At 33.0% G+C, this 26,440-nt stretch overlaps 1 protein-coding gene across 4 annotated transcripts in view; it reads left to right on the top strand.

Annotated features, from left to right (window-relative positions):
- LOC138129081 (dendritic arbor reduction protein 1-like) overlaps window positions 1-26,440 on the top strand; it is a 155,357-nt gene that overhangs the window by 83,923 nt on the left and 44,994 nt on the right. For 3 of the 4 annotated variants that reach the window (XM_069045352.1, XM_069045346.1, XM_069045351.1), the window contains one exon: window positions 20,170-20,346. The exons of the other annotated variant lie outside the window; for it this stretch is intronic. In XM_069045352.1, the coding sequence (XP_068901453.1) occupies window positions 20,344-20,346 (3 nt within the window). In that variant the 5' untranslated portion in view covers window positions 20,170-20,343. The remainder of the gene's footprint in view (window positions 1-20,169; window positions 20,347-26,440) is intronic. 4 annotated transcript variants of the gene reach the window in all.

Here is a 26,440-nt window from a genome sequence, read left to right as displayed (position 1 = left end):
CTGGAAGAGCTTAATGACTGTACCGCGGTACAGATAGGTACTAAAGTATGTTTTAGTAAAATTTATGATTATGTTTTATTTGACTAATGCCGAATGATTTTAATTAAACAGTGAAATGCGTTTCTAGAGCAGGATTCATGTTCCCACTACGTTGATGGAAATCGACAACACAACGATTCAGAAATAAATTTCGACGTGGAAACATTCGTGTTTATCGTTATTAGGTAGTTGAAAATTACTCAAATTATTATTTATTATTTAATAAAGCGTTTCAGTCTACTCTCGACTGAGCTTATTAAAATTCCGTAAAAATAAAACAAAGCTCTGACAAGGTTTTTAGCACGGTGTAATTGTATTTTAATGTTTCAATCCAAGTTACTGTCGTGAATAGCATCTATTACAGGCTGAGTACGCATTAAACAATTTTCTACTTAGCAGAACGATATAATTTATCTACAGTTTAGACAGTTTAATAAACGAATCATGATAAACGACCAAAATGAACAAAATTAAGAAAAATCCAAAGATTACCTGCAGCATGTGGGTCCACTTACGTACCAGTTCTTAAGCATCTGCATTCAAGATTGTAAGTTAAAAAATGCATACTCAATTTTAATATTCTAAAACTAGAAGACATTTATTACATTTATTGTGCCATGTGTGAATTCAACATTTCTTAAATCAACTCAATTGTAACAGTTAACTCCTTTGATATCTAAAATGATCAAATTAGTGTTTGATTTTTCCCGATTAATAGCGTATTCTTTTATACCGTGTGTATCTAAACCTCAATCTACACTACTCCGATACACTCTAGCCAATAGGCGCTAGATTCATCTCGTGCAACAAAGTCACTTTGACTGGGACCCATTAGCTGAAGTGCTATGGTAAGGAGATACGGACCCAGATCGTAAATATTGAGTGTTTTACCTGGCCCTCTGTTGTGTATTCTTTACACATTTTTTTCTTGTTTGAAGATGTTGTAAATGTCAAGCATTCGACACATTTGGCGTGTCATCCAGATTTATTTGCCAACCTTTCTGTTTTACACACGCTGTAATATTATCAAGTGGCAAAACATTTTTGCAGCTACTTTTATTGAGCTTTAAAATTTTAAATGCTAATTGTTATTCACCTCTCCGGACTTAAAATAATGGCTTTATGCCGCCAAATAGAACTTGTATTTATTGTACAATTTTCTGAATTTTTATAACACGTACCGTTGATTTGTGTTTGCGTTAATTTTTAAAATTCATTGAGGGCAATCCGGCAACATATCACAAGGATGTCTTACTTTGAACAGATTTATCTCTATTTATGTATTATGAAAATGCAAATTACTTTTTTGATGTAACATTTTTTAATTTGTATAAAAGGTTTAAATAGCGTTTCTAGAGAGACGTTGATGAAGATTGATGAAGTGCTAACTGCTGGCCAGTCTGATTAAAATTTTAATGGAAACTGAATCCGTGTGATTGCATTTGACGAAACACCATCATGTGAAATTAATAAAGGCTGGTTAAACAAATACTTTTTTACCTGTCACAAAACACTAGGATGATATTGTGCTGTAAAATTGTTGACAGAGTCCATTTTGTCGGAAATTCATTGTATGGAGCAGTAACAAAAGTTGTTAGGAAGATCGTTCGTTACGGATATTACGCTTAAGTTTCCTTTTATTGTTGCCCTTAATATGTCACGTTATATACTAGTGTGAAAATAATTGATTGCAACATGAGTATTTAGGCAATGGTTGATGTGTGATCTATCAAGCACGAAATTCTTTTGCGAAAGACCATTTGTAACATTGTTGTAGATGAGGGTCAACGAAAGATAAAGTGATTGATTATATTAAATATAATGCAATCATGACAACATCCCGAAGGAGTACAATAGTGCCAACGGCATTGGAGCAAAATTATTAGAACAAGGACGATATATTATGATTGCAAATGATCCATTGTTGACGGATAACCGTAAAGTGTAATTTGTATATATTGTTTAATTCATAGATTTTTGTTGGTTTGAGAAGCGAACATGGACCCAAAATTGGATATTGTTTTCAAAATGAACACAATGCTGAGTAATGTTGATGAAAATTTGATTGACACTCAAATCTACTGTTTGAATTGTTATTTAAAACGGTACATGATATTTTATTATTTATACATGTCACAGGCACAATGGTACGTTGAATAATTAGGCGGAATAATATTTCATTGAATCGTGGCGTTTATTGTGGAACCATAGAGTTCAATGCTAATTACTGAAACATTCAAACCGGTCAAATCGCGAATCGATAGAATTCGAACACCCACCGCAAACAGAACAATATGTAGGACGGAAACGAAGCGAAAATAAATCACTCGTCCCAGGAAACGCGAAAACGGTCACGTGGCGTTGCCCAGGGGCGAATCCTACGCTTTTGACAGAGCTCTGGCGACTCTGCAGCGTCCTCTTCTCCTGATCAAGTGCGGGCGTTAGAGAATGGCGGAGAGATATTCATGTGGCTGGAGAAGCGTCTCTACCTGTCTATTTATACAATACCATCATTATTTAAGGATATTCTAATATATCATGGTGCACGTGCTGAACAAAATCAATTGTGCTCGCATGAAACTTATTATTACAGCTTTACACAATGGTGGTGGGTGTCTCAATGAACTCCAACACATCCAGAATGCCTCGATGCAAATTACTGCAGGTCCCGTACGCCGTAAACAATGAACAAAAACGCATTCTATTAGCTTTTTTGCCCAAACGACCGCCTATGCATAAAGTTCCAAAAACACGAGCATCGTCCAAAAAACGTCTAGCAATTTTAGAATTGTATTACTAGTAATAAAAAACGTTTTTCTCCAACCGTCTTAATAGAGCTTACTTTTAATACCGTTTTCTGTTACTAAAGTTGATGTTTTTGTAACTGTACAAAAAAGTTACATGTTACTAAGGCAACACTTTTACTTCCTTATTAAAAGTATGTACTTTTAATCCTAGGCTTAAAATTTTTTACTTGCAAGTAATAGTTTAACACTTCATTGATTTGAAGAAACGACTAAATATATAAACAAAACAAAAGCCAAAGCTGTATCTTTGGTTACACGAATATTTCAATAAAACGTTTGCTTGAAAATTTTTAATGTCCCTATTAGTTTCGTGCTTTTCATGATATGGGTTGCTTGTTAATCTTGCAGCACCTGTACCTAAATTAAGGCCGCGGTCTGTCGTCACAGACTTCGTCCTGGATGTGCTTTACGACCTAATTTCAGCAGAACAGTTTCCAGTGCGTGACAGGATTGTAAGTTGGGCGTAACTTGAGATGTGTCCGTTCCTTGATGACGTTAAGGACGCGCTGAAAAATGCACACTTATTTAAAGGTTAATAATTCAAGTTGCATTTCTGGTTTGCTCGTTCGTTACCCATTAAACTTCTCTGGTAGTGAAAAAGAACATTATTTTGCATTGTGCAGGAAGTTTATTTGGCCATAAAAGACGTTTGGTTATGGAAATAGGAGTTGATTGCGGGAATTGTTGTTCTTAGATTTGTTATTATGGGGACAACGACGTTGCCATCACTGATTTATGCCTATTACGTGGGCGCTCGTTCACCTATTCATACCGCCATTACAAGTAGATTGGTACAAAGTAATCTTGCATCCCCAGCCAATTTCTCCACAGACGGCTTCTTCCGTGCAAAAGAATTTCTTGCTTTAGTGCTAGTTTTAATCCGCCAACTAGCAGCAATTAAGGTCTCAATATTCGAGGATATGCCCATAATTCAGCGCTTCTATGCGAGAACTCCGGCTCGCTTGTAAAAATCCAGGTGACCATATTTCAAGTTACAGCAAAATCCAACTAACAGTAAATTGCAATTATTCCATCTTGCAGCTAGTTACCGGAACTTTATGACATGGTAGTTAACATAAACAACATTATAGAAAGTGTTGCAGAGGAGTGAATATGCAAGTCCATTATTGGTGTTGTTTTAGATTAACATACATAATTGTAACTAACCCATGTTGTCTTGCTTATACTGAAGTACGAGTAATTAGCATAGAATACTCATAATGTTCATTCGCGATGGCCCTTATCTTTTGATCGACACGAGGCGTTCTGTTCTTTTTCGTTTCGCAGAAGAGTCGCACAGCTCTAGTACGTCACAGATTTTATTCTAATGTGCGACATGGAATTACTTTCAATTGGTGATTCATTTCGATCTTTCACGATCGTCAGAATAAAATCGGAATTTACAGTTGTCCATCAGAGACTAATTAAAATCTCACCTGACGTGTGATCATTTTACTGACCTTTATTTTACTCCTTGTTGATTTTAAACCTTAGTCTTCCGCCGTGAGCGCTTTGACGATATCAATGCGATCTTTCTACTTTCCTGATGACAGAGAGACCAGATATAACACATATTTATACACTACAATTTTCTCCTAGAGCGGTCTGTCTAATCAATCGTGGGTGTTTTACTTTGTTGTAGAAAGTCCTTTCTTTATTACTGACCATATATGTCCTATAGATCCAATCGAGATCACGTTACTTATCTGCGATATACACGACAAGTACACCTAATAATCTGCCTTTCTTTGCGACAATTTCATCCTGTCGTAAACATGGTGATCGCTGCCGCTCGGATTCGATCATAGGCAAACACCTGGCGGTTTATTAAAGTTATCACCGACGACTTCGGTAATCCACGTTGATCAGATAACCGACCTTCCTCAATAGAAGCTCCTGAAAAACCATCTTAAGTGGCATTAACTTCAATCTGATGGTTGAGAGATGGGGCACCATCTTCTGCACCACGGGAGAAAAATAATTGGGTAATTCATCTACGCGAAATTATTCATAAGTTGCCGAGATGTATCACGATTCTCATTTCGTCTGCGTTATCTTTGAGTGGTCACAATTGTAAAGGAAGATTAAGTTGTAACTTAATAAAGGTCAGTAATTTGTCATCGGCTCTGTATGCCGTTCTTTTGTAAGGATTTTTGACATAAATCAGTTCCACGAATACAAAACGTCGTGAAAGTGCAAATCATTTGGTGAAAAATTAACACTTTTATAACCCAAGTTGCTTCTGCGGTTTTATTAAACAATTAAAACAAAAGTAGATTTAGAATTTGTTTAACAACACAAATCAAATTTAATGATTTCTCTAAAGAATGCTAAATTACTTTCAGTTAACTACTACTTTACAAGAATGTAATAACTAGTTTAATTTGATTTGATTATACAGTAAAACGTAATAAATATCAAATTGGTGGTTTAAATTTACGGTTTAATTATCTACTATAAATTTAAAAAAAATCTGAATCTGAAGAGATGTTTAATTTTCTTCTTTTTAATTATCGTTCATTAATTGTATTTTTAATTAACAGATTACTATTAATTACAAAATTTGAATTTAACATTTATTGGTGTTTGGATGTAAATGGATTTATTTATTCCCATTTACCTACCCTACAATGACAATGACCAATTAAGGGGTAAACACAAATAAGTAAACGGATAAAACATATAAATAGAAAAGTAACAAAAAAGTAAAACTAATTTCCTTAGCTAATTATTTTGCAACTTAATAAATATAGAACCAGAAAACTGTGATATTGGGGCTTTTAATTTCGCCTAGATATCAATTTAAAAAAAAAAAATCATAGAAGATTCAAAATATAAACAAATCTAACGGATTAATGATGATTAAACATTTAACCGCAAATTATACAGGGTTATTCTAAATTATTGTAGTCGAAGCAAGCCATGCCCATGTTATGAAATTTTTGCCGCCTCACTTTCATTGTCATTTTTTAGGTAAAAAGTGCGATGATGAGAATTGTATTTATTTCTTTTTAAATTAACGATTGAATCTAACACTACTGAGTTGTTTAACTCCTCTGTGTGAACTATGAACGGTGTATATTCACTTATTCACATTATTTTGAAAATTGTTATATGGAGCGGCAACCATAAATTTTACATTCAGTTTTTACGCCAACTTGGACTACAGTCATTTAGAATAACCCTGTAGTTACCTTGGAGTGTAATTTGATTATAAATTGAGAGGTATCGAAAGGTTCTTGTAGATAAAAATATATTTTTGTAGGATTTTTTTTGTGGGAAATTTTCTTTTTCGTTTTTGTGGAGTCTCACTTTTCTGTCATTGAACTGCCAATAGATCTACAATGCCAATTCGCGCATTTTGGTGATTAACAATAGAATTAAATTATACTGGAGATCTCTTAGCATTCTGGCCTAGAATTTAACTCAATCAGAAATATCTTTCTCAACCAACGGGACACGAGAGCTATGACTCCTGGAAGCGATACTGCCTACTGACTATCATATATGATTTTAAATCTCTCAGCTACAGTTGAGTCTCAGTTTTTCTTCATGGTGACACCTTGTCTAGGCGATCTGTACTTTTTACACTGCAAGCCAATCCGTTAACCTGCATCCATTTCATGACCGTTGGAGTCATGATCACTTGAGTAAATTAACAAAGATCTTGTATTGATTAATACAGTTTGACAAAACGCTTACTAGGGAGTTGTAAATGATAATGAGGAAATATGACATTTACCTAAGGTCATAAAATGCCTTACTTTACCAAATTATAATGTGTATAACCACTTCCACAACCAGAGTTCACGGCAATGCTTTGAACTAGTACTTACACAATTAAAGCCATTATCTGTTTACAATACTGAAAATAAAACATAGGTAAACTTCGTCCAACGAGAGATTGGGAGATTTTAAATTTTATTAAATTAGCCCAACACTACAAAATGCACTAGAATACATTAATTGCAGCATAATTTCAGGGCAAAAATGTTGCTGCTTCAAGGATATACAGGGTGATTCACGTAGCCGGTTCGCTAGAAACTTTCTGATTTCCCAAAATCGTATTAATATGACTATATCATTCATTACTTTATAAACCAATAAGAATCTTTGATTTTCTTTAGTTACCATGAATTACAGCGGTTATTGTAGTAACCAGGGCGATTTCGAATATACGAACCTTTGTATATTCGAATATACCAACCTTTGTATTTTCGCTCGCCGCCTTAACTTACAAAATTTTTTGCGCTAGCCGTCTCATTAACGTCACATTAAATCGCTCTGCTACTGAATGCGCCCAGTCGGTTTCGGGAACCTGTTTATTTATTTATTTAATTCATGATATAGTCTACCCGTATACAACTCGAGGAATGAAAATTCTCGATTACTCGACGTGTTGCCGGAAACACCACTCGATCTACGATCTCGTGATGTTTCCGGGCAACACGTCTCATATAATCGAGAATTTTCAATCCTCTAGTTGTATAATATATGAAAATTGGTAAACGACCACAGTCGACTGCTCCAAGTTCAAATAAAATATTTTCAAAATGGCGACACTTCCGGAAATATCGGAAATCGACTCCACTTTTGTTTTTTTAAATGTAAAGGTGTCATTTTGATGTCATGTTTGGATTCTACGTTAATTTTTGAGTTAAGAACTTCCTTCTGTCATCATTTTTGACCTATGTCATTTTTTTCGCAAAAAAGCGGACTTGCAGGGCTTCATTAAAAAATGTACATATAACTCCTGACCCATTAAAAATAAAGAATTAATTTTTTTTTACTGAATTCCCAAAGATCTGGCCGATTTTTTGCGCTATTAGCGATATTTTATCATTTACATGTACAATGAATAAACAAAAATGATCAGTGATCGATTTTGGATCACACCCACACCTAGTCCAATTTCATCGTGGTATAATGGTAGTGACAAGTGTCAAAAATGACATTTATCGGACAAGTGAAGTCGGAAGTCAGATTATTTTGATCCTTCATTGGTGGGTTGAAATCTAAAGTAGGTAAAACGCGCAATGGCAATGATAAATTACCAACCTGAATTGATATTTCTATTCTTATTCAGCTCTACTTGTACATATTTCACAATTTGACTACATATTCGGGTTAATATAAATAATATACAGAGGTAGAATATGACGAATGATGTAAAAGAGTAAAAAAAATACATGCATCATTCATAAGATTAGAATTCAATACACAATAAATATCAAATGTCAACTGTTTAAATCTCTATAAATAATAAAAATGAAGGTAAACAAGCTAGCATTCTAAATACACGTCGAACAATATTATTATTAATAATAAAGATGGTAACTATATTAGTTCCGCATTAAAGAATGTGGTATAAATCATGTCTATAAAATAACTGAATGAATACACAAATAATTCAATGGATTACTTAGCTGTTGATCAATGGATTTGTTTGTGAATTTGCATATTTTAGAGTCTCAAAACAGTTTATCCTTTTGAAGGCACTGAAATAACTGGACTCACAGCGACGTCCCGTGAGTAACTTGGCGTGAGTTTGTGTTAAAAAACGATAAATATCAATTTCCGACAATTACATAGACGGAATAACCGTTCCTAATGTCATTCAACCACAACAAACAAATAACTAATCCGTGAAATCTCTGTTCCCGATGCAATATCATCGCACCATCAAATAAATTAATCCAAACTGTGTACTTACGAAATAACACTTGGTGCTACATCTGACCCATAACTTGGGGCAACGCGAATCTCTGTCTGAACCCAAAGGCGCGCTTGAGAAAGACAAAGATAGGTCGAAAAATAAAAGCCAATGTTTAAATTCCAAACCAGCTTGTATACACCAAGATTTATGAATGATTACAGTCAAATTATGCCACATTTTTGTACGTATAATTTGTCGTCTGGCATGGGAAAGTTGCTGGTTTATCGATATCAAGAAAGAAAAAAAAAGCAATTAAGCGTATCATAAGTTAAGGCTAAGCTTATTCTTAGAATTTAACAAATGTATATTTTAACGCCTACACGATGTTGACGCCGGGAGATATTTAACCTATTGTTGTAATCACATGCGATTGTGTAACACCCTTTATATCCAAACCTTTCATTATAATACCGAAAGTAACAATCAGAAACAATACACTCGAAACGGTTAATGGATGAATATATCTATCGAAAGGTTACATTATGTCTGATAGAGCCATTGGTCGTTTTACATCAGCTCATCGTAATTGTTCGGATTTCTCAATCCCGCTCCGCCATTGGTTAATAATTATTTTCACTTGTGCAACTAATGGAAATTCAATAAAAGCTCGGCGCAAGTGCAGAAAAGTCTGCGGGAGCTGGGGTGCTTTTGGCGCTTTGTAATTGCGCATCATCACTGAACCACCATTTTTGTTACTTCTGCGCTTTACTTCACATGACCTATTGATTGGAATATGGAACGATTACATATTTTTTAAATGATGGCGAATTATCAACGGTTGAACTAAGTACGTAACTCTTAGTCAGTTGCTTAGTAATTCGTTTAAATAACTAGTTATTAATACAAAACATGAATGAGATGCCAAAGAGATGGGTTTATACTGAATGAATCACCACTATCCCGAGGCAATTTACATAAACTAGACCGCACGTAACACAGAAATGACAAATTTAGTTGATATTTAGGTTATGTCTCATATTTATGACATAAAGTAAACGATTAACTTGAACTTAAGATTTATCGAGTGAACTGATCTTCGAAACTCTCAAATTTCTCTTTTATTATAATTTATAAGCGATTTTGAAAGAACTCTGGTCCTGTTATTGACTACCTTGTCTCCGTAACTTATCACTATCAGCAATTTTCGAGTTTATATGTGTACACTTTTGGTAGATATATGTATATTTGAAAATTTTATGAAAGAGAACCAAATTTTTGTTAAAGAAAGTACGTAAATAAAATTAATTTTGAAATTAAACAAATATTATTCTTTCTTTCTTCATAAAATAAAACATTATAGTATGTGTGTATTATTAAAAAGGACACGGCTTCGAGGCCGGATTTATTTATCACAGCGTGTATTACTATTAAGTACTGATAATTCCCTAGAAAGCACTATTTTTTTAATACTTATTATCCATACGGCATTACGGATTGCAGATAATACTGAAACCAAATAAACACTGACCACAGTAACACTAACTACAGTAATCAAATGATCATACTACTTTCCTAACAGTTAGGCCGCCGTATTATAATGTATTAACATTATTATGATGTATTAAGCTGTCGTTCAGAAACATAATAGAGTTAATTTTTCAATTAGCAGACTGTTTGTTACCTTACCTTACAAAAAACTTAGATTTATTATGTAAAATAAAATCATCTAAACAATGAATTGATAAAAGGTGTATTTATAACAATTAACAACGTTTATAATGTATTTATTACGTTAATCGTTAATAATTTGGACAATTATTGTTTTCTGCCATTAATTGTGAGAATGTTTTATATTTATTTTTTTTATACAGGTGTCCCCAAAAAAAGAAGACGAGCCCATAGCTCCCTTGTTTATCAGAGGATTTTAATTATCTATACACCAAATTAAATTGTTGTGAATAGGCTACAAAATTGTGTACAAAATTCACGTGTAGCTTCAAGGCTAAAGTGTCAAAACAATTTTTCTTTAACGCGAAACACATACCTACTTTTTTTAGTAATTCTGATAAGGATTTTTATTCTGGAAACAACAATGTATCACAAGTAACAAGTGTTGAAATGTTCATCAAGTTGGCTTTAACTTTATTTTTTAAAAGACAACAACATCGTAAATTAAGTTGGTTAGACAAAGATAGCGAAAAGATCAAAGCCAATTTGATGAACTTTTCAATTGAACGCGTGTTATAACCTCACATAAGAAAAAAAAATTACACTAATTTTTGAAACACATGAGAGCACCAAGCGAGACGTTATCAAAATGCATTGCGTTACAATATAATAACAAAATTAAGTTAGCTGATGGAAAAACAAATGACAAATAATAACATATGGGCTTACGCAGAGATGCCGCCAATGTTTAGCGCAAAATGAAGCCCAGTTGGAGCAGACGATAGTAGCTTTTCTTTTTTTTGTATTTTTGGTATGCAAGTGTATACTTGTGATAACTGTTGTTTTCAGAATAAGAATTTCTGTCATAATGACTAAATAAAAATATGTGTTCGTATTAGAAAAAAAAAAATTTTGACAGTTTAGCCTTGAAACCCTTACGTGAATTTATTAGACTCTTTATCACCTATTCATAACCATTTAATTTAGTATATAAATAATTAAAATCCTCGTATAAATAAGGGAGTTATGGACTCGTCTCTTTAGCTTTATGAGCTGGAGCAAAGTCTTGTAGAAAGCACCAGTACTTATTCCATAGATTTTATCTTGATTCAGTTTTAAAAGATAGGCCGGTTTCTGGAAGGTCTTACATTGTGTTTTCATCATCGTCCTTCCTACAGTCAGCAGTATGATCCAACTCGATCGATTTATTGCAATAAAATAATAGAAACTGTTTCTTAAGAAACATTAAAAGGACACGCATAAATAATCTCGTTAACGTTTTTCCGGGACAGAAAAGCGCATAATAACGGTACGAATATAAACTTAAAACTTAAAATTTTAGGACACAATACGTTGATTTAAAATACAAAGACTACTGACTTAATCGAGTTGTTTTGCTGCTGTATATAATCCAAGAACCTATTAATGAAACTAGCGTCCAGCTAATGTAATGGTGGGTAAAAGAATGGAAATTGGAGAGAACTCATTGCATGACACAACGTTCTCGAGAAGTCTGTGTACACTCTTTTATAATAAGATTACTAAGATAAAACTTTTATCTGCAAGCGGTCGAAAATCACGCCTTTGTGTATCTCCATAGGGACGGTTAAACTGTATTTTTTTCTGAGCGGAGTAGAAGTACTTCCAGTCCTAGGAGTAGAAGTGTCCCACAGGCGGCTCGACCGGGTCAAATGTAAGGTCATTTGAAGTATTTGTCACGATTTATTTATCAATTACAACTATTAATTACAAGAAATATTTAATTAATAAATTATCCCCATTAAGCCTCTAAAGAATCGAAATAACGAAATTATTATCCAATATTTAACCGATTCGACCGAGGATTCAACTGTTACTAAAGTCAGATCAGATGTCAAACAAATGTCAAAAATTGCGCAAGACTGCCCTTCATTGTTAATAGGAGAACAGTTGTAAGTTGTAATCATTTGCTATTTACGTTTTGATATCGTTTGTTGTATTTAGCGAAGACCTGAAGTGAGTGTGTACTGTTCTAAAACGAAATGCACGGTGACGGCTCCAAAATTGTTGCAGATCGCGGCAAACTCAATGTAAGTAGATCTAATCCGACCACAGTCCCGCGCGAAAAGTATGATTTCTACATAATTGCTCCTGATGAAAAGTTTCTGGCTACATAGGTAAAAAGTTAGCTAAAGGAAGAATTAAAAATTATAGTCATAGGTTAGGTCTGGCTTACTTGTCACTAAGTGTGACCGCGGTTTCGATGCAATGAAATTACCAATTTGACAATGAGAGACATCGAAGATTTGAGCTCTGCTATCGTAATAAAAGTTCAGGATACTAAAAATTACAAATCGCAATCATTCACCATTTTGGGAAAGTTTTACGTGGAAATTTGCAGAAAGTACATCGGATAGAATGGATAGCATTGTAGACTTTACTAATATTATCGAAACTCCAAGTACCAATAACAAGGGAAGTAGAAATTACTAGTGCCTTAAAATTGGAAGATTGTAACTGCAGGAAAAGAAAAATAAATAGCTGAGTTCATGTTCAAATTTTTTTTTGTGATCCGCTTGAAGATAAAATAGTATATCATTCAGAGTTGAAGCTCTTTTTGTGCTTCGCCCACTTATCGACCTCAACTGTGTTTCGGTCTTCAATCTTACCACAAAAAGAGACACTTCTACTGTTAATGATATAATATACTATTAAGAACAATAAAACACAAACTGAGTTAAACGACTTACTTACTCTACGTCTGTACTACAGTAGAGCTATACAGGATGATTCAAAAACATTTTGAATTAAGAGCGAATATGAGAAGCAAAAACATTAGTCGTTTTTTCGCGACAAATATTTCGGCATGAATTAGTTAGTTTTTAAAAGCATTTCATTTTCGTGTTGAATGTATGACGTCACAGATAAAGATTTTTAAAAATTATTCGTTAACTTTTAAAACTGCCAACAGGGGCATCTTTTAAAAACTTATTTGATGTTGATCGGAGGGGGGAGACAACAAGAGCGGCAACCAAGCTGTGAAATCACTGAAATGTTAGGTTACTTAGGTTATGGTATATTACTGATAATTATAATAGTGTTGCGATGTGAGTCAAGGAGTGTAATTATGGATAATAGGGTTGCCAGAAATTGGTTTGTTGAAAATAGAAGAAGTACACTTATAGCTATTAAGAGTTGTCGAGTTTCGAGTGTCGACATACTCTAAGGGCCAGTTTACAGAAGCGAAATTAAGTTAATCGTAAGCAAATGCAAAATTAACTGAACACGTGATCAGATTGAACCAATCGAAGTTTCGGATTCATGGGTTAATCGCGCATTAAAATTTAATTCGAATTAAATATTTAATTTTCTTTATATAAACTGGCCCTAGGTCAGTAAAACATAACATAACATATCTAATAAACCTAATGTAATTTTTCTTGTTACAAAATTAATATTATTCCCTATAAACATAAACCGGTTAAAAATAAAAAAGAATATACTTAATTATACTACCATAAAATTAGTAGTAAAGCGTAACGAGCACTATAATTTTTTATTTTTAAATAAATTGTAACTGCATCTGATTTTTATCATCCGTCTCGAAAATGGCAATAAATTGTGTACGTACTACGCATATTGTTCGTTCACTACACGAGGGTGGCAAATTAAAAAGGCGGCATTTCCAATAAAGCAATTAATTAGTTTTATTGATACAATTTTTTAGGTTAAAATGATTTTGACATTTAACAGTCTTCTGATCTGCTTCTGTGGTAGGGGTACCCACGTGGTACCTAACGAATTAATGTTCAAAATCTTCAAATTTTCGCGAGTCCACAATTTAGTGACGTCATAAAGAATATTTTTCAAAAACTGAAACGAATAATATTCGTCGCGAAAAAACGACTAATGAAACCCTGTGGCGCGGCTTTAGTGACAGAATTACTGGCTGAGCTGTTAACAAAAGTTTATTATTTGTTGTATCCCATGGAAATGAGAGAGAAAAATCAAAGCCATGTTGCCGTACGTTATTCAAGGTAAAATGGACATATAAAGTTACCTCTTGGAAATGTTGGAAATAACTAAGCGGGAGATTCACGAAACTTTGCAAATTTTCAAATTGTTAACGAAACGGCAAATACAATGCTGCAACAATGTCGGTTGTCATGGTTTTGAATTTGCAACGCCTTATCGAGCCTTACCGAGTTTCGTGAATGACCCCCTAAGAAAATAATTGCAAACCTGATCACAATCGTTCAGAATTATTATGCCACTGGCTAGTAAAAGATAAATAGTCAAAATCTGTTTTAATATTTAAAATAAATGAGATCAAAGCAGCAACCTTTGACCCCCCCATATCTTCAAATGTAAGAGGTATAGAATTTTTTTATTATTTTTCTCATTATTTTCTAACATGACTTGACATTGCCCCATTGAGTTGTTCCGCGAATTTTGGGGCACCCAGTATAGTTAAAAATTTATTGTTGAGTATATGTAGATACATATTACCTTGATATGATCTAAGTGAATCGAGCCATTGAAATCGTATGATTATTATTAATGGCATTCCAAATTGGTTATGCATAATTTGTCAAAGTAAACAGTACAAAATTGATAAATCAGATGTGATTTAAAGTTATCTAACTTAATTATGTTCCCTCGTGGTGTTACTAAATTCGAATTACCTTGCTGCGTATTTCAAAACAAAATAATTTCACTTTTGCGAGATGAAAATAAATTTTTTGCAATAATTAGCACACGTCAGGAAGAAAACATTGAAGGACGTTAAACGTATTAGCAATTAATTTTTGTTTTGACCTCCCCTTAATTTATTACCGATATATAAAAGAACCTGAAGCTTTCTCGCTCCTCTCTCTAAGGGAAACGTCATGATTTATAGTCTCCGAATTTTTATTGAAACAATAATTGGTCGCGGGCCGATCGAAAAACAATACAACCCACGCACAGCCACGTAGAAATTATTGTTATTACTAATTAAAATATGTTTTTCTCTTACAATTTACACCTCGGCGGGATGTAGAAGGGACAATAGGAATGATTCATCGTTATTTCATTTGATTTTAATAGTGCTCGCTGTGCTTTAAGCATCATGTCCCACACGTGTTGGTACACTTTGATTACTTGCACTATGTATACCGCCAATTAGCACAACGCCGATCGAGTGGGCTGGTTTTATTTATATTTGCATCTGCTTAACCTCTCCTATCGCATTTAAATACTTATTAAACCCATAAAATCGTTATGTATACCGACAAAAAGGGCTTTGCTATTTTCCTCGACGCACAAACGTTTAAAAGAGATTCACTCAATATAAATGGTAATTCATTCGGTTGTTTTTGGATTCACATTCGAATTGCTAGACACTACAAAAGATGTTCTGCCAATGTCGTAAAAATGTTCAATTTGGTTTTGGTACTTGATATTTTACGATCATGACTGAAATTTCACTTTAAAGACAATCAAACATAAATGGAGACTATCGCGCCAAACAAATCTGCATAATTTTTTCAATTGTTTAAATCAATCAAGCTTTAAATTGAAGTCATACCGGCCCCTGACTCAAGAACACACTAGAATTATGGTCTTTTTTTTTTTTGTTCGAGTACCTAATTGTATATTAAAATATAAGTTGCAGAAGGCATCTATTCAAGCACGAATTTGAAATTCCGAATCGAGCCGCCTAGCGGGGAGTTGAGGAACAAATGAGTGCTTGAAGGACCTTCTGCAACGAATCTTTTATACTATTTTTTCTATTTTGCCGCTTTATACCATTTTATAAATAAAAAAATTTAATGTAGGGAAATTTGCGGTGGTTGGTGACATTTTTTATGTGACATAATTTTAGCCGGCTGTGAAAAAAATTAATTTAAAACGGCAGATTTTTTATATTTTCGCATTTAATGTTTGAAAATGAATGCTGAAGAAAGTGTATCACTAACACCGCCGCAAATTAGGCAAATTGCACAAAAGACGTTAGAAAATTTACTGCCGGAGAGATCCAAATCCCAGAATGAAAATTAAACGTTTTGTGAATTGTTATTTCTATTAATTTGCTTTGTTCGCTGCGAGATTTATTTTTTGACGTCTGTCAGTTGACACTTCACGCTACCAACATCAATACAGTAAACTTTACTAGTCTATTCTAACACGCCAACGACCTATGAAAGAAAGCACTCAAATGACGTCATTTGGATGCTAGAATAGACTTATTCTAAACGCAAAATAGAAAAACACTTTTTCAAAACTGCGATACATCGGCCGACATACAATTACACGGGAATGATTTAATATTTGCGATCTCAAAATATGTTTCTTTAAACATTTTACTACATTATTAAAAATTAGAGATTCATTTTTGGTTAGCGGTTCGTAGCTAATTATTAATAAGCAAATAACCATTTATTTAGTCTAATGAGAGGAAGCGAAAACTTAGCAATATTATAGTCGTGGCGGACGTAGTAATAAGAAACCAGTCATTATCTAAATGGTCAATTTCTTTGTTTGAGTGAGTTGTTTTTGGGGCACAGTATGTGGTCTGAAGTTAATAACAGTGCACGAGGCAAACGCTGTTACCTTTCAATGTAAATCAAATAATTGCACCTAAATGTCTGTTTGAACAAAAATAAATTCGACTTCGACCAGCTGTTAGGTACTATAAAAAATGTGGTGATACTTTAGATAAATGCGTACATACTGTCCAACAAAATCAACAGACTCATATCGATACAGGCAGTCTCGTATACAAGCTTGATTATTTTTGAAGTGCAGTTAACCGTTAAAGCACCATAATATTATTACAAATACGGATATATCGAAGTGTCAGACACTCCGGAATGTAACAGTGTCGAGCATACATGCGCATGTAACTAAACTTAAGCTCATGTAATGACCATAATCACGTATTCTTTATAGCTTCTGCTCAATACATATTTCTTAGTTTCCTCTTTGTCGTGATATAAGGACTCCGGTACGGTAAATGGCAAAAAACAGGATCGGGATTAATATTTTATCAATTTTTCTCGTTCCATGATGCGAACCTGAAATAAATTATGTATTAATTTTTCAAATGATATTAGAAAAGCAACGTAACAGTTGCATATGCAAATAATGGGACTCTAATACCACATGGTAACGTTTTAAATTGTCAAATTAGAACAGGACTGCGTTGCTAAAGTATCGAGCAAATTTTGTATCTAATAGAACCGTTAATAGATATAATTCATGCATCCAGTTCAATAATACCACAAATGCAATATATTCTGATTCTGTATATTGCTATGCTATAGGCCACTATGTTTGTAAATACTTCAATTTAAAATAACTAAGTCAAAATTGTTTTATTCGTGACACTACCTATTGAACTAGATGTGCGAAATAATTTTCATAACATTTTGTTGGAATTTTTTTTAAATTAAAATTTAAACATGAATTATAATACATACCTATATAAATTTAAAAATTAGACAAATTAAATGCAATGTTGTAATAAAGTGACAATCATGCACGTGGATTATAATTATGTAAATGTATTGTCTACTGAAAAATTTGTTCTGCTAGGTACATTAATTTAGTCTTGTAAGTAAAATACACGTAACAGTAGAATTTATAATAAAATACAAGTTCCTTTTATATAGTAAATTAGATAATTAAACTCAACAGTATTATCAATAAAAAACTATACCTTTCACGCACTTGCTCTTCTGTCGTGTTACCTTGTATTTGTGGCGTGACCAAAGCACGTGTTACAAATTATGTTTCTAAATGTTATAAAAACTAAGTGAGAGATGAAAAGACGTGCATGAAAAAAGTTCGTAAATTTTAAGTTTGCAAAAAAGGGCGCAACTCATGAGTCATGTCATGACACTTTTATTATTGTTCCATTTTGACAAAATATATAACTAATTACGTAATGAAAACTGTTCCGTTTTGATGTAGAAAATGGAGAACAATGTACGTAATTATATAATTACAGTTGAAGAAGAAGGATAGGGGCAATTTTTGCCTACATTAACATAACAAAAATTACTGTGTGACCCAAGTCGTATGGATCATATTTTTGGAGGAATCATTGAAAGTATCTACATATTATTATTATTATTATTTTACTTATTTCTTCTGGTAATTTCTGGTAATGATTTGCCCAAAAATACCCATTATTATACTTATACTCCATTTGTGACCCGTTTAGCTTGTACATGTTTAAATGAGGGCTTAAAAAAAATGTCGCTAAACGTATCCTAAATTTTAATAAAATATTATAAAGTAACGCTTAAGGTATAAGATTATATGGCCCTTTACAAGTATTTGGCCGGAGATAAACGTTCCTTTTGTCGCAATTGCAGTAGGCGGTCAGCCCAACCATAAATCATGCTTCAAGCAATTCTGTGTTGTGAATTCCAGAGCCGGTCTCAAAACAAATGCGTACCCACGAAATTATATTTATTTATTAAATATACAATACTATTACAAATCATCTTTACTGTTTTTAAGACACAAAGTGCTAAAGGGAATTTCGTTTCAATAACAAAATTTACAATAAACATCAAAATCATGTTCTTTCACAAATTTTTAATCCCTGCCCTGAACGAAGGAAAAGGGATGCAGCTGCACGACCCCAGACAACCATCTTAACGCCAATATTGGTTTCCATTATTGGGATAATTTTAGTGCTGCCATATAATCTTATACCTTAAGTGTTACTTTACGCTACAATAGATTTTTATTATTAATTACAGTCTCTTCTACTTTAATTTAATTTATTTATCATATAAAATGCAAGTACATACATAAATAGTTTTTTATTTTTTTATATGTAAATTTAATTTTAAATTACATAATCATAAGTAATTCAATACACAGTTCATACACACAAACTTCTAAAGTTTAGCACATAGTAATCTTCATGATAAGTACAGACTTATAGGAGTAAAGTATTTTCTATAATTTTATAAATTAAGTACTTATATATGTATTATTCTTTCTTATTGTTATTATTTTTTCAATTAAAATTTCAATGTGAAAAACCTATTCGTGACTATTAAGAACAATGGATAAATTAAATAAAGATTTGATCAAATAAATTTGTATGGAAACTACTTAATTCTTGCTTCAATAAATTTTCCGTTAAAATTAAACATGACAAACGATTGAAAACAGATTACTAGATACACGAATAGAATAATTTTCACAAAGAAAGTTTGTTTACTAAAATTTATTATGATAGTTTAACACTACAAGGTTAATTTGAATTTTGGCTTGTTCGTGCTAGATAAATATCAGCAAATTAGTATCCTTGTGTCTTAGGCTGATTTATTGCTATTCACGACAAGTTATTTTTGATGTATTTTCTTTAACAAATTTCCAATTAATTATAATTAATTAGTAACAAGTAACAGAATTTGATTTGGTTCCCATAGTTTACAATGATTATAATATAAAGTTCCGTTCTCATTAGTCGTTACCAATGGAACTTCCACAAGCTCCATCTTTTTGCTTTTGATGCAAGAAAGATAAGATAAAAAGATAAAATAAATAAATGTACATGAGCAAACATAAAAAGTGAAATTCTTTTAATTGTACATAAATTAGCTTCGAGCCATGACGTATGCATGTGATGTAAACACTGTATAAAACATGATTTCGAAAAGGGCAATTTGTAAAATTTCACAACATGTTTGTCATGTTTTTGACATCACCGAAATTGCAGTCCGGTAACATAAATCAAAAAATTTGACGATCCGAAGCAGATGTAATACAATTTCCAGTTGCACTTACTGTTATATAATATTTATTACATGAGCTGTACATTTATGATATTCAGACAGACGCATGAATTTTAATTGAAACATGTTCCATGTTTTACATTTATTCCGCTGTAAATCGATACAATTTACCAGATAGACATCGTTAAAATATTTGCGACTTAGCTACAATAACAGTACTTTGTAGGTCTTCACTTGCAGTGCATTTTGCAAACTTACACTATTTTTTCTGTTACAGGTAAAAAATCTGTCCCAAGAACGATGATTCCGGAAAGTGTCAGGGAAGAGAATTTTACTTAACTTGAATGGATTCGACTTTCCCTTGATCCCATTGTGACAACCCTAAATTAAATTAGTTGGAACATCAATCAGCCGCACAGGTCCAGTAGATGACGGCCGCTCTTAATAAAATATGGTAATTGTAGTCACGCACGCACGCGACGCTCTACGCGTCCACGCACCTTCAATACCTTTTTGTCTGTGCTAACATTTTTAGTTTCGTCTGTGGCGTGATCAGTGCACGTGTTGCAAATTATATTTTCAAATATGTTATTTGTAAGAAGGTCGATGAACATAACTTGTTGAACATCAGTTTAGCTAGCTGTTCCACATAGAAACCGACCGTTATTTTTTCTGAATATCCATTATCAAAGATCTAGATTTTGAATTGTCTTTGTATAATTTATTTTAAAACACTGGTTTCTTCGCGATACGTTACTTAGATGATATGTTCCAATATATCTTACACAGGTGTCCCAGAACTGCCTCCCCAGAGAAAAAAGGGAGTATTTGGGTAAATCTGATAATCTGAATTAAAAAAATAAAGTCCTAAGGGATAATCGAGAAAAGAAAATCAGAGTAGGATGACCGCAATTTTGCGTTGCCGGGGTTTCGAAGTTAAAATTCCAAGTAAACTTTTCGCTGATTGTTGGGATATCAATGCATAATTAATTATTTTATAATTTTTGCTATCTAGGAACCTGTTCGATTTTTTAGTAATACTTGAGGATGAGCTTCTGGGATTGGTGAAATTGAAAACTTTATGTGAGCTAGAGGAAAAGTTATTTTAGTCATCTTGGAGTCTTTTTTGCTATCGGCACATGCCTGTTTTCTATGGGGAGGCAGTTCTGGAACAGGCTGTATATCGTTGTACATCCAATCAAAAAGTGAGATTATAAATGCATTTTGAAATAATATTATATTGTGTAACGAAAGTTGTAAGAAGCATATTACGCACGAGGACAAAGTTTGCGACACGAGCCTTAGACGTATGCTGTAATCATCTGAGTGCATGATTGCTTTACAACTCGAGTTGTACAGTTGTGCTCATTAAAGTGTTTTGTGCAGCTACTTTAGGGTTGTGTGTATCGGATATAAAAAATCAGAACATCACCATGGAATCATGGATGTGTCTTTTTCTTTATGTAGAACTTGATTTTTTCTATTTTTGTGTTCAATAAGCATTATTAGGTGTTGCTAGGAAGCGTACAAGCAACAAAGCTTGTACAACACTTTTTTGAACTTTACGAAATCACGTACAAGTTCACAAACTACAAATCCTGTACAACACCTTTTTGAACACAGCTGTACACTATACTTTTTCTACGACCGCACTCATTTTACAAATCAATAATATTACAAGAGGCTATTGTTATTATCACGCCAATTGACAGCGCTTTCTTATCGAACAATAAGAATAAAAGAGCTCTAAATTAGAATCTGAAACATAAAGACGCACTCTATTCAAGAAGAAAATGTATCCAACTAGTCCGAAAATACTACGGCAACATAGAATAACAATAGTTACTAATAATTTAAAGAAATCATAAAATGTGTAATTGTGGTCGTAGAAACATAAGACTCTTTAAGATATTTAAAAAAAGAGTAATGGAAATCAAGTTTAGTTTTAAAAAGTTTTCTGGCTAATACAGGATTATTCACGTAAGATGACGAGCCTGACCAAGTAAAAATGCAACCCAAAATACAATTTATAAAGCTATCTGGATCCCTATTACATTATCATAATGCACATAAAACAGATATAGCTTTTAACGTCAGCGTAATGAATGTTAAGTTCTGACAGAAAAATACTTGTCTCAACAAAGTATGATTTAATAACAATAATAAGCAATTAAAATCACAAATGTAATGGGTAAGTAGGATCATGTCGGTTCTGTCATCGTTTGAAAACAGTTTCAAATACCAAATATGAAATGACATAATAAAATACCAACTTGGATTCCTGATTTAATTTTTAAATACCAAAACACAATAAATGCTTTGTAAAATGTATTTTGGGTTGCATTTTTACCTGGTCAGGCTAGTCATCTTACGCGAATAACCCTGTATACTGAATACATTTTTTAAATATTTATCACATTTAAGCACATCAGAGTCAGACAATTGAAAACTTGTGTGTACCTGAATTAACTGCATTGTTGTGTCGACCTTGTATAATGCAAATAAACATCTAAATGGGTTTCGTTAAAGTAACTGACAATTTTATAGTCAAGGTGTCTTATTTGATAAACTAAAGTCAACGCAAATCATTTCGGGCAAGTTTTGTATGTCAAAAATGTTAAAATAAAATGTATTTTTACTTTTATAAAAGGATGACTCGCAACTAATACATACATTATAATAATTTATATCAGGCAAGTGAAATTAAGAGTTGGGTTTTAGTTTGTTCTGTTAAGTGCAATGTAAGGAATATATTTATTCCTCGTGCACACAATCAATGAACGGTCGTTCAGGAGTCGCGAGCAAAATAAAAAGTAAACTTTAACCCGTGAGCACCTTGATTGTCCTCATGAAAGTGTGCGCGATGGTTTCAATTAATTAGCTAATGCATCCTTCTAAGAATTTTGTTCTCCAGACAGATAATGTTCCGGAATAAATGAATTTTAATTTCATTAAAGTGGCATTCATTTGCGCTTCAGACAGATTCAGATTGCAGGTTTGCGTGTGGCTTTACACAAACTATTCTGAAATTCATTCCGAACATGTTTCTGGAATCGTCTGTAAATACCACGAACCATTCGTACAGGAAATACGTCATCTTACTTCGACACGAAGCTTCATTACTTGTCGGAAGAACAATCAGGGATTTTCGTCTGATAATAATTGACTTGCACCCGTTGGAGTCCAACAATGGCCACTGCTATTTTAATTAATGGACGATTCGGTTTATCTGCGGTCGAGATCGGTCTTCGGCCCTAAAGACACCATTAATTTGCATTTTTTCCAAAGATGACGTTTACATTAGAGAATCTTTCGCAAGCATTTATGTAATGGCCGGCGAGAAATGCGGTTCCGTATACTTGTTGCCTTTTACGGAAGGAATAAATCACACATAAGTGTTAAAACTGAACCGAAATCTAAAGATTCTAGAGTGCTGTTTAAACAATACGACTACGATTCCCACGAAACAGGTGTTAATTTAGACTGTAAGCCGACCGGCATGGTGAAGGCGCTAAACTGTTTAAATTATATTTACAAATTATTATGTGAAAATTTCTTGTATTAAGACTTCAAAAGACGCTCCAATTGCTTTGTTACACAAATGTATGGTTCTTACTACCAAGGACGCGGCATTAGACAGATGGTGATTTTGTCTAAAATTAATCTCTTTTCGTCCACCATAAATCAAACTTTACCAATGCAAATCCGACAAGACTATCGTAATCGAGATGCCAGACAGAAGCTTAGACTTTCTTATCGACGAACACTGCACCTGACAGATCAAAGAATGATAGTGACACAGCGCAATAATGTCCGATTCCAAAAATGGTCCTCATAATTTACATAATAATTTTGAACAAATGGGATAACGGATAAATTAACGTGTCACGTAGACGTGTTAATTAATTGCTTAATTAAGTATCGATTGAGCAAACTTTACTCATTGTTTCCGGCAATTACCAATGTAAACAGTTTTAACCCTCTGGCGTTTTTTGAACTTAACAACTGTTTTCCTTTTGACATACAATATGGAAATTCACCACCAGACAATTTTATGACCCGACCAAAAAATTTAACCGTTCATCTTGGATGAGGCTCCGTTATTTGAAGAAGATCTTACAATGCACACTTCAAATGAGACAGTCAAGTTCTTAAAAAGTCAAAGGTGTTGTTTTCTTAAGCCAATATTTTTATAAAGCTGCTTGATTTTCACTAATGTGTCTGCTGAGGACTTTAAATTAAACCATTTATACTCGTAGTATGTTAAATATGTAAACACTTGCATCATGTTCCCACAGAATCTAAATGGGACACTAAAATTTTCAAATGTTAAGGTAGGTATACGATTGGAAACATTTTAATACATATAATATACAGTGCGAGTGTAAAATAAGGAATAAAATTCTTTATATTTATGTCGTTGAATTTTGGCAAAAATCCCTGGAGAGATCGATTTGTATTTCTAAACTGTCACTTGTCAATTGCAACATTTACGTGAAGTTCATTTTTAAAAAATGGTTTCAACTCGAAAACATAAAATATTTATGACAAAATGACAGAAGGAGGTTTGATTTACCATACCCGACCTTGTTTCTTGGAGTTTCGCCAAAGCTTATCTTCATCATCGCTGTCAATATAATTGAAGCTAAGTCACACGTTGTCAGTAGTTTTGTTTTCCATAGACTCCCTTTATCTATTTTTATGTTGATCATATTGTATGAATAGCAAAATTAATTACCCCCAATTATTAAAGAAAAATACTTTTTGTTCGACACTGTCAGAATTTGAGAAATTTCTCCTGTATGAGCAGGTTTTGATAAATGTCACAACTTGTCAAAACGAAACGTCAAGCTAATTTTAAAGATTTTAAGCGATTTGGATGGAGCCTTGAAGGGGCTCGTCGAACAAAAAAACGTTGTATTCAACTTGTTCGTGTGTCAGTTGGGCTTTTTTGGCCAATTTACACACGAACTCGTCAAATAAACTACTATATTAACCTATTGTTATTATGTACATATATTTTAAAGTGTGCCAAGACATTAAGTAACACCTTTTTTTGTTTCTTTTTTGTTCAATTCTTTAAATATGATTTATTTTTATTAAATGTAGATACATCCTTACACCCTGTTGGCTTATGTGGATTAAACAATGAACATCCCTACGTATAATGGTAACTGAAGACGATGCAAATTGGCACAACTGAAATGACAATTAATTAATTTAATATTAGGAGCAAGAGGCAGAAAAACATTCTGCTAGTCAATCCTTTTTTGTTTCATGTTTGTGTTCGATTTCGCTAGGGATTGCACCTATTCAGCTTCACTTTTATTAAATTATGAGAATTGCGCCAATTTCCTGGTTATTCTGCTATGTTTATGACCAAAATTTTCCCTATGAGTAGATATTTTTTTTTTTTGTAATAAACGAGATCAATATCTAATTTTGGGAAAAACTGTTCTTACAATATTTAAAAATTAAGGTTACGATATATCAGAATAGTATCCACCGAGTAAATGTAATTTTTTTACACTATTTTCCGTTTCATTGCATTAATAAAATTTGACAAAGAGGTAATGTTATAGGTTATGCGCGTTTTACACTGATGACACTAAATCCAAGAATGATATTGATGACCAAAATTTATTGCTCGTCACTGTACGGCAATAGAGGTGTACAAAACCATTCGAAATAAAAAAACAAGCTGCGTTTTGGCAGTGACAATAAGACAATAATATAACAATTTAAATCATTGCCAACTGTCGAATTTTCATTTCTTTTGTAAAAAAATCTAACAAAAAAAAAGTTCCAGTTAGTTCGTCATTACAAAAATGAATGCATAATATGGTTTAAAGCTTCATTAGCTGTCAAATATTTCCTGAAATAGGAAGTGTAGACGAAAGAGTGAAAGTGGACGACCGTCAACACATATGTATTTCAGTAACCGTTAAAAGAGGAAATAACATAAAATGAACCGAAAACTGTCGTTTATCTTTATAAATGAAGTCATGATAAAAAGGAGGTTATGTTTCTGAAGGATTTGTCAACTAAAAAGACGACCTGCCTTTGCAAAAAAAGAGAAAACCACCGGTTGCTTGCCTACAAATTTATTTGGACACTCGCTACTTCCATTCAATAGGACTTTTTGCTACTTTTTTGCCCGTTGTCAAAGTCAACAGGGTGCATGCAGCATAAGAGTCACATACCTGAAATCCAGGTAACAATGGCCTTCTTATGAAAATCTGCAATAAAATATAAGTTTTATAATAATTATAATACAGATAGGTAGGTATGCATAAATATCTCAACTGTTAGAATGAAATAAATATTTTATTTTACATTTACATTACACTTAGTTGAAGCTATCACTAGTTCCTGTTTAAAAAATATTTTTTCTCAAATTGATATGTTTCTTTTTATTTCGTTATTCCTGGTTGTTTAATAAACGGCAATTTTGTTGGTTACTTAGTTTCTCAAGTTATATGTTACTTGTTATTGATTTCTTTACATTTTTTAAACTTGTATAATCTGTTTCAAAATCAAAAATCCAC

This window comes from Tenebrio molitor, chromosome 1 (genome assembly GCF_963966145.1).
Source record: "Tenebrio molitor chromosome 1, icTenMoli1.1, whole genome shotgun sequence".
NCBI classification, from domain to species: domain Eukaryota; kingdom Metazoa; phylum Arthropoda; class Insecta; order Coleoptera; family Tenebrionidae; genus Tenebrio; species Tenebrio molitor.
This window is presented reverse-complemented; position numbering and strand designations above follow the sequence as displayed.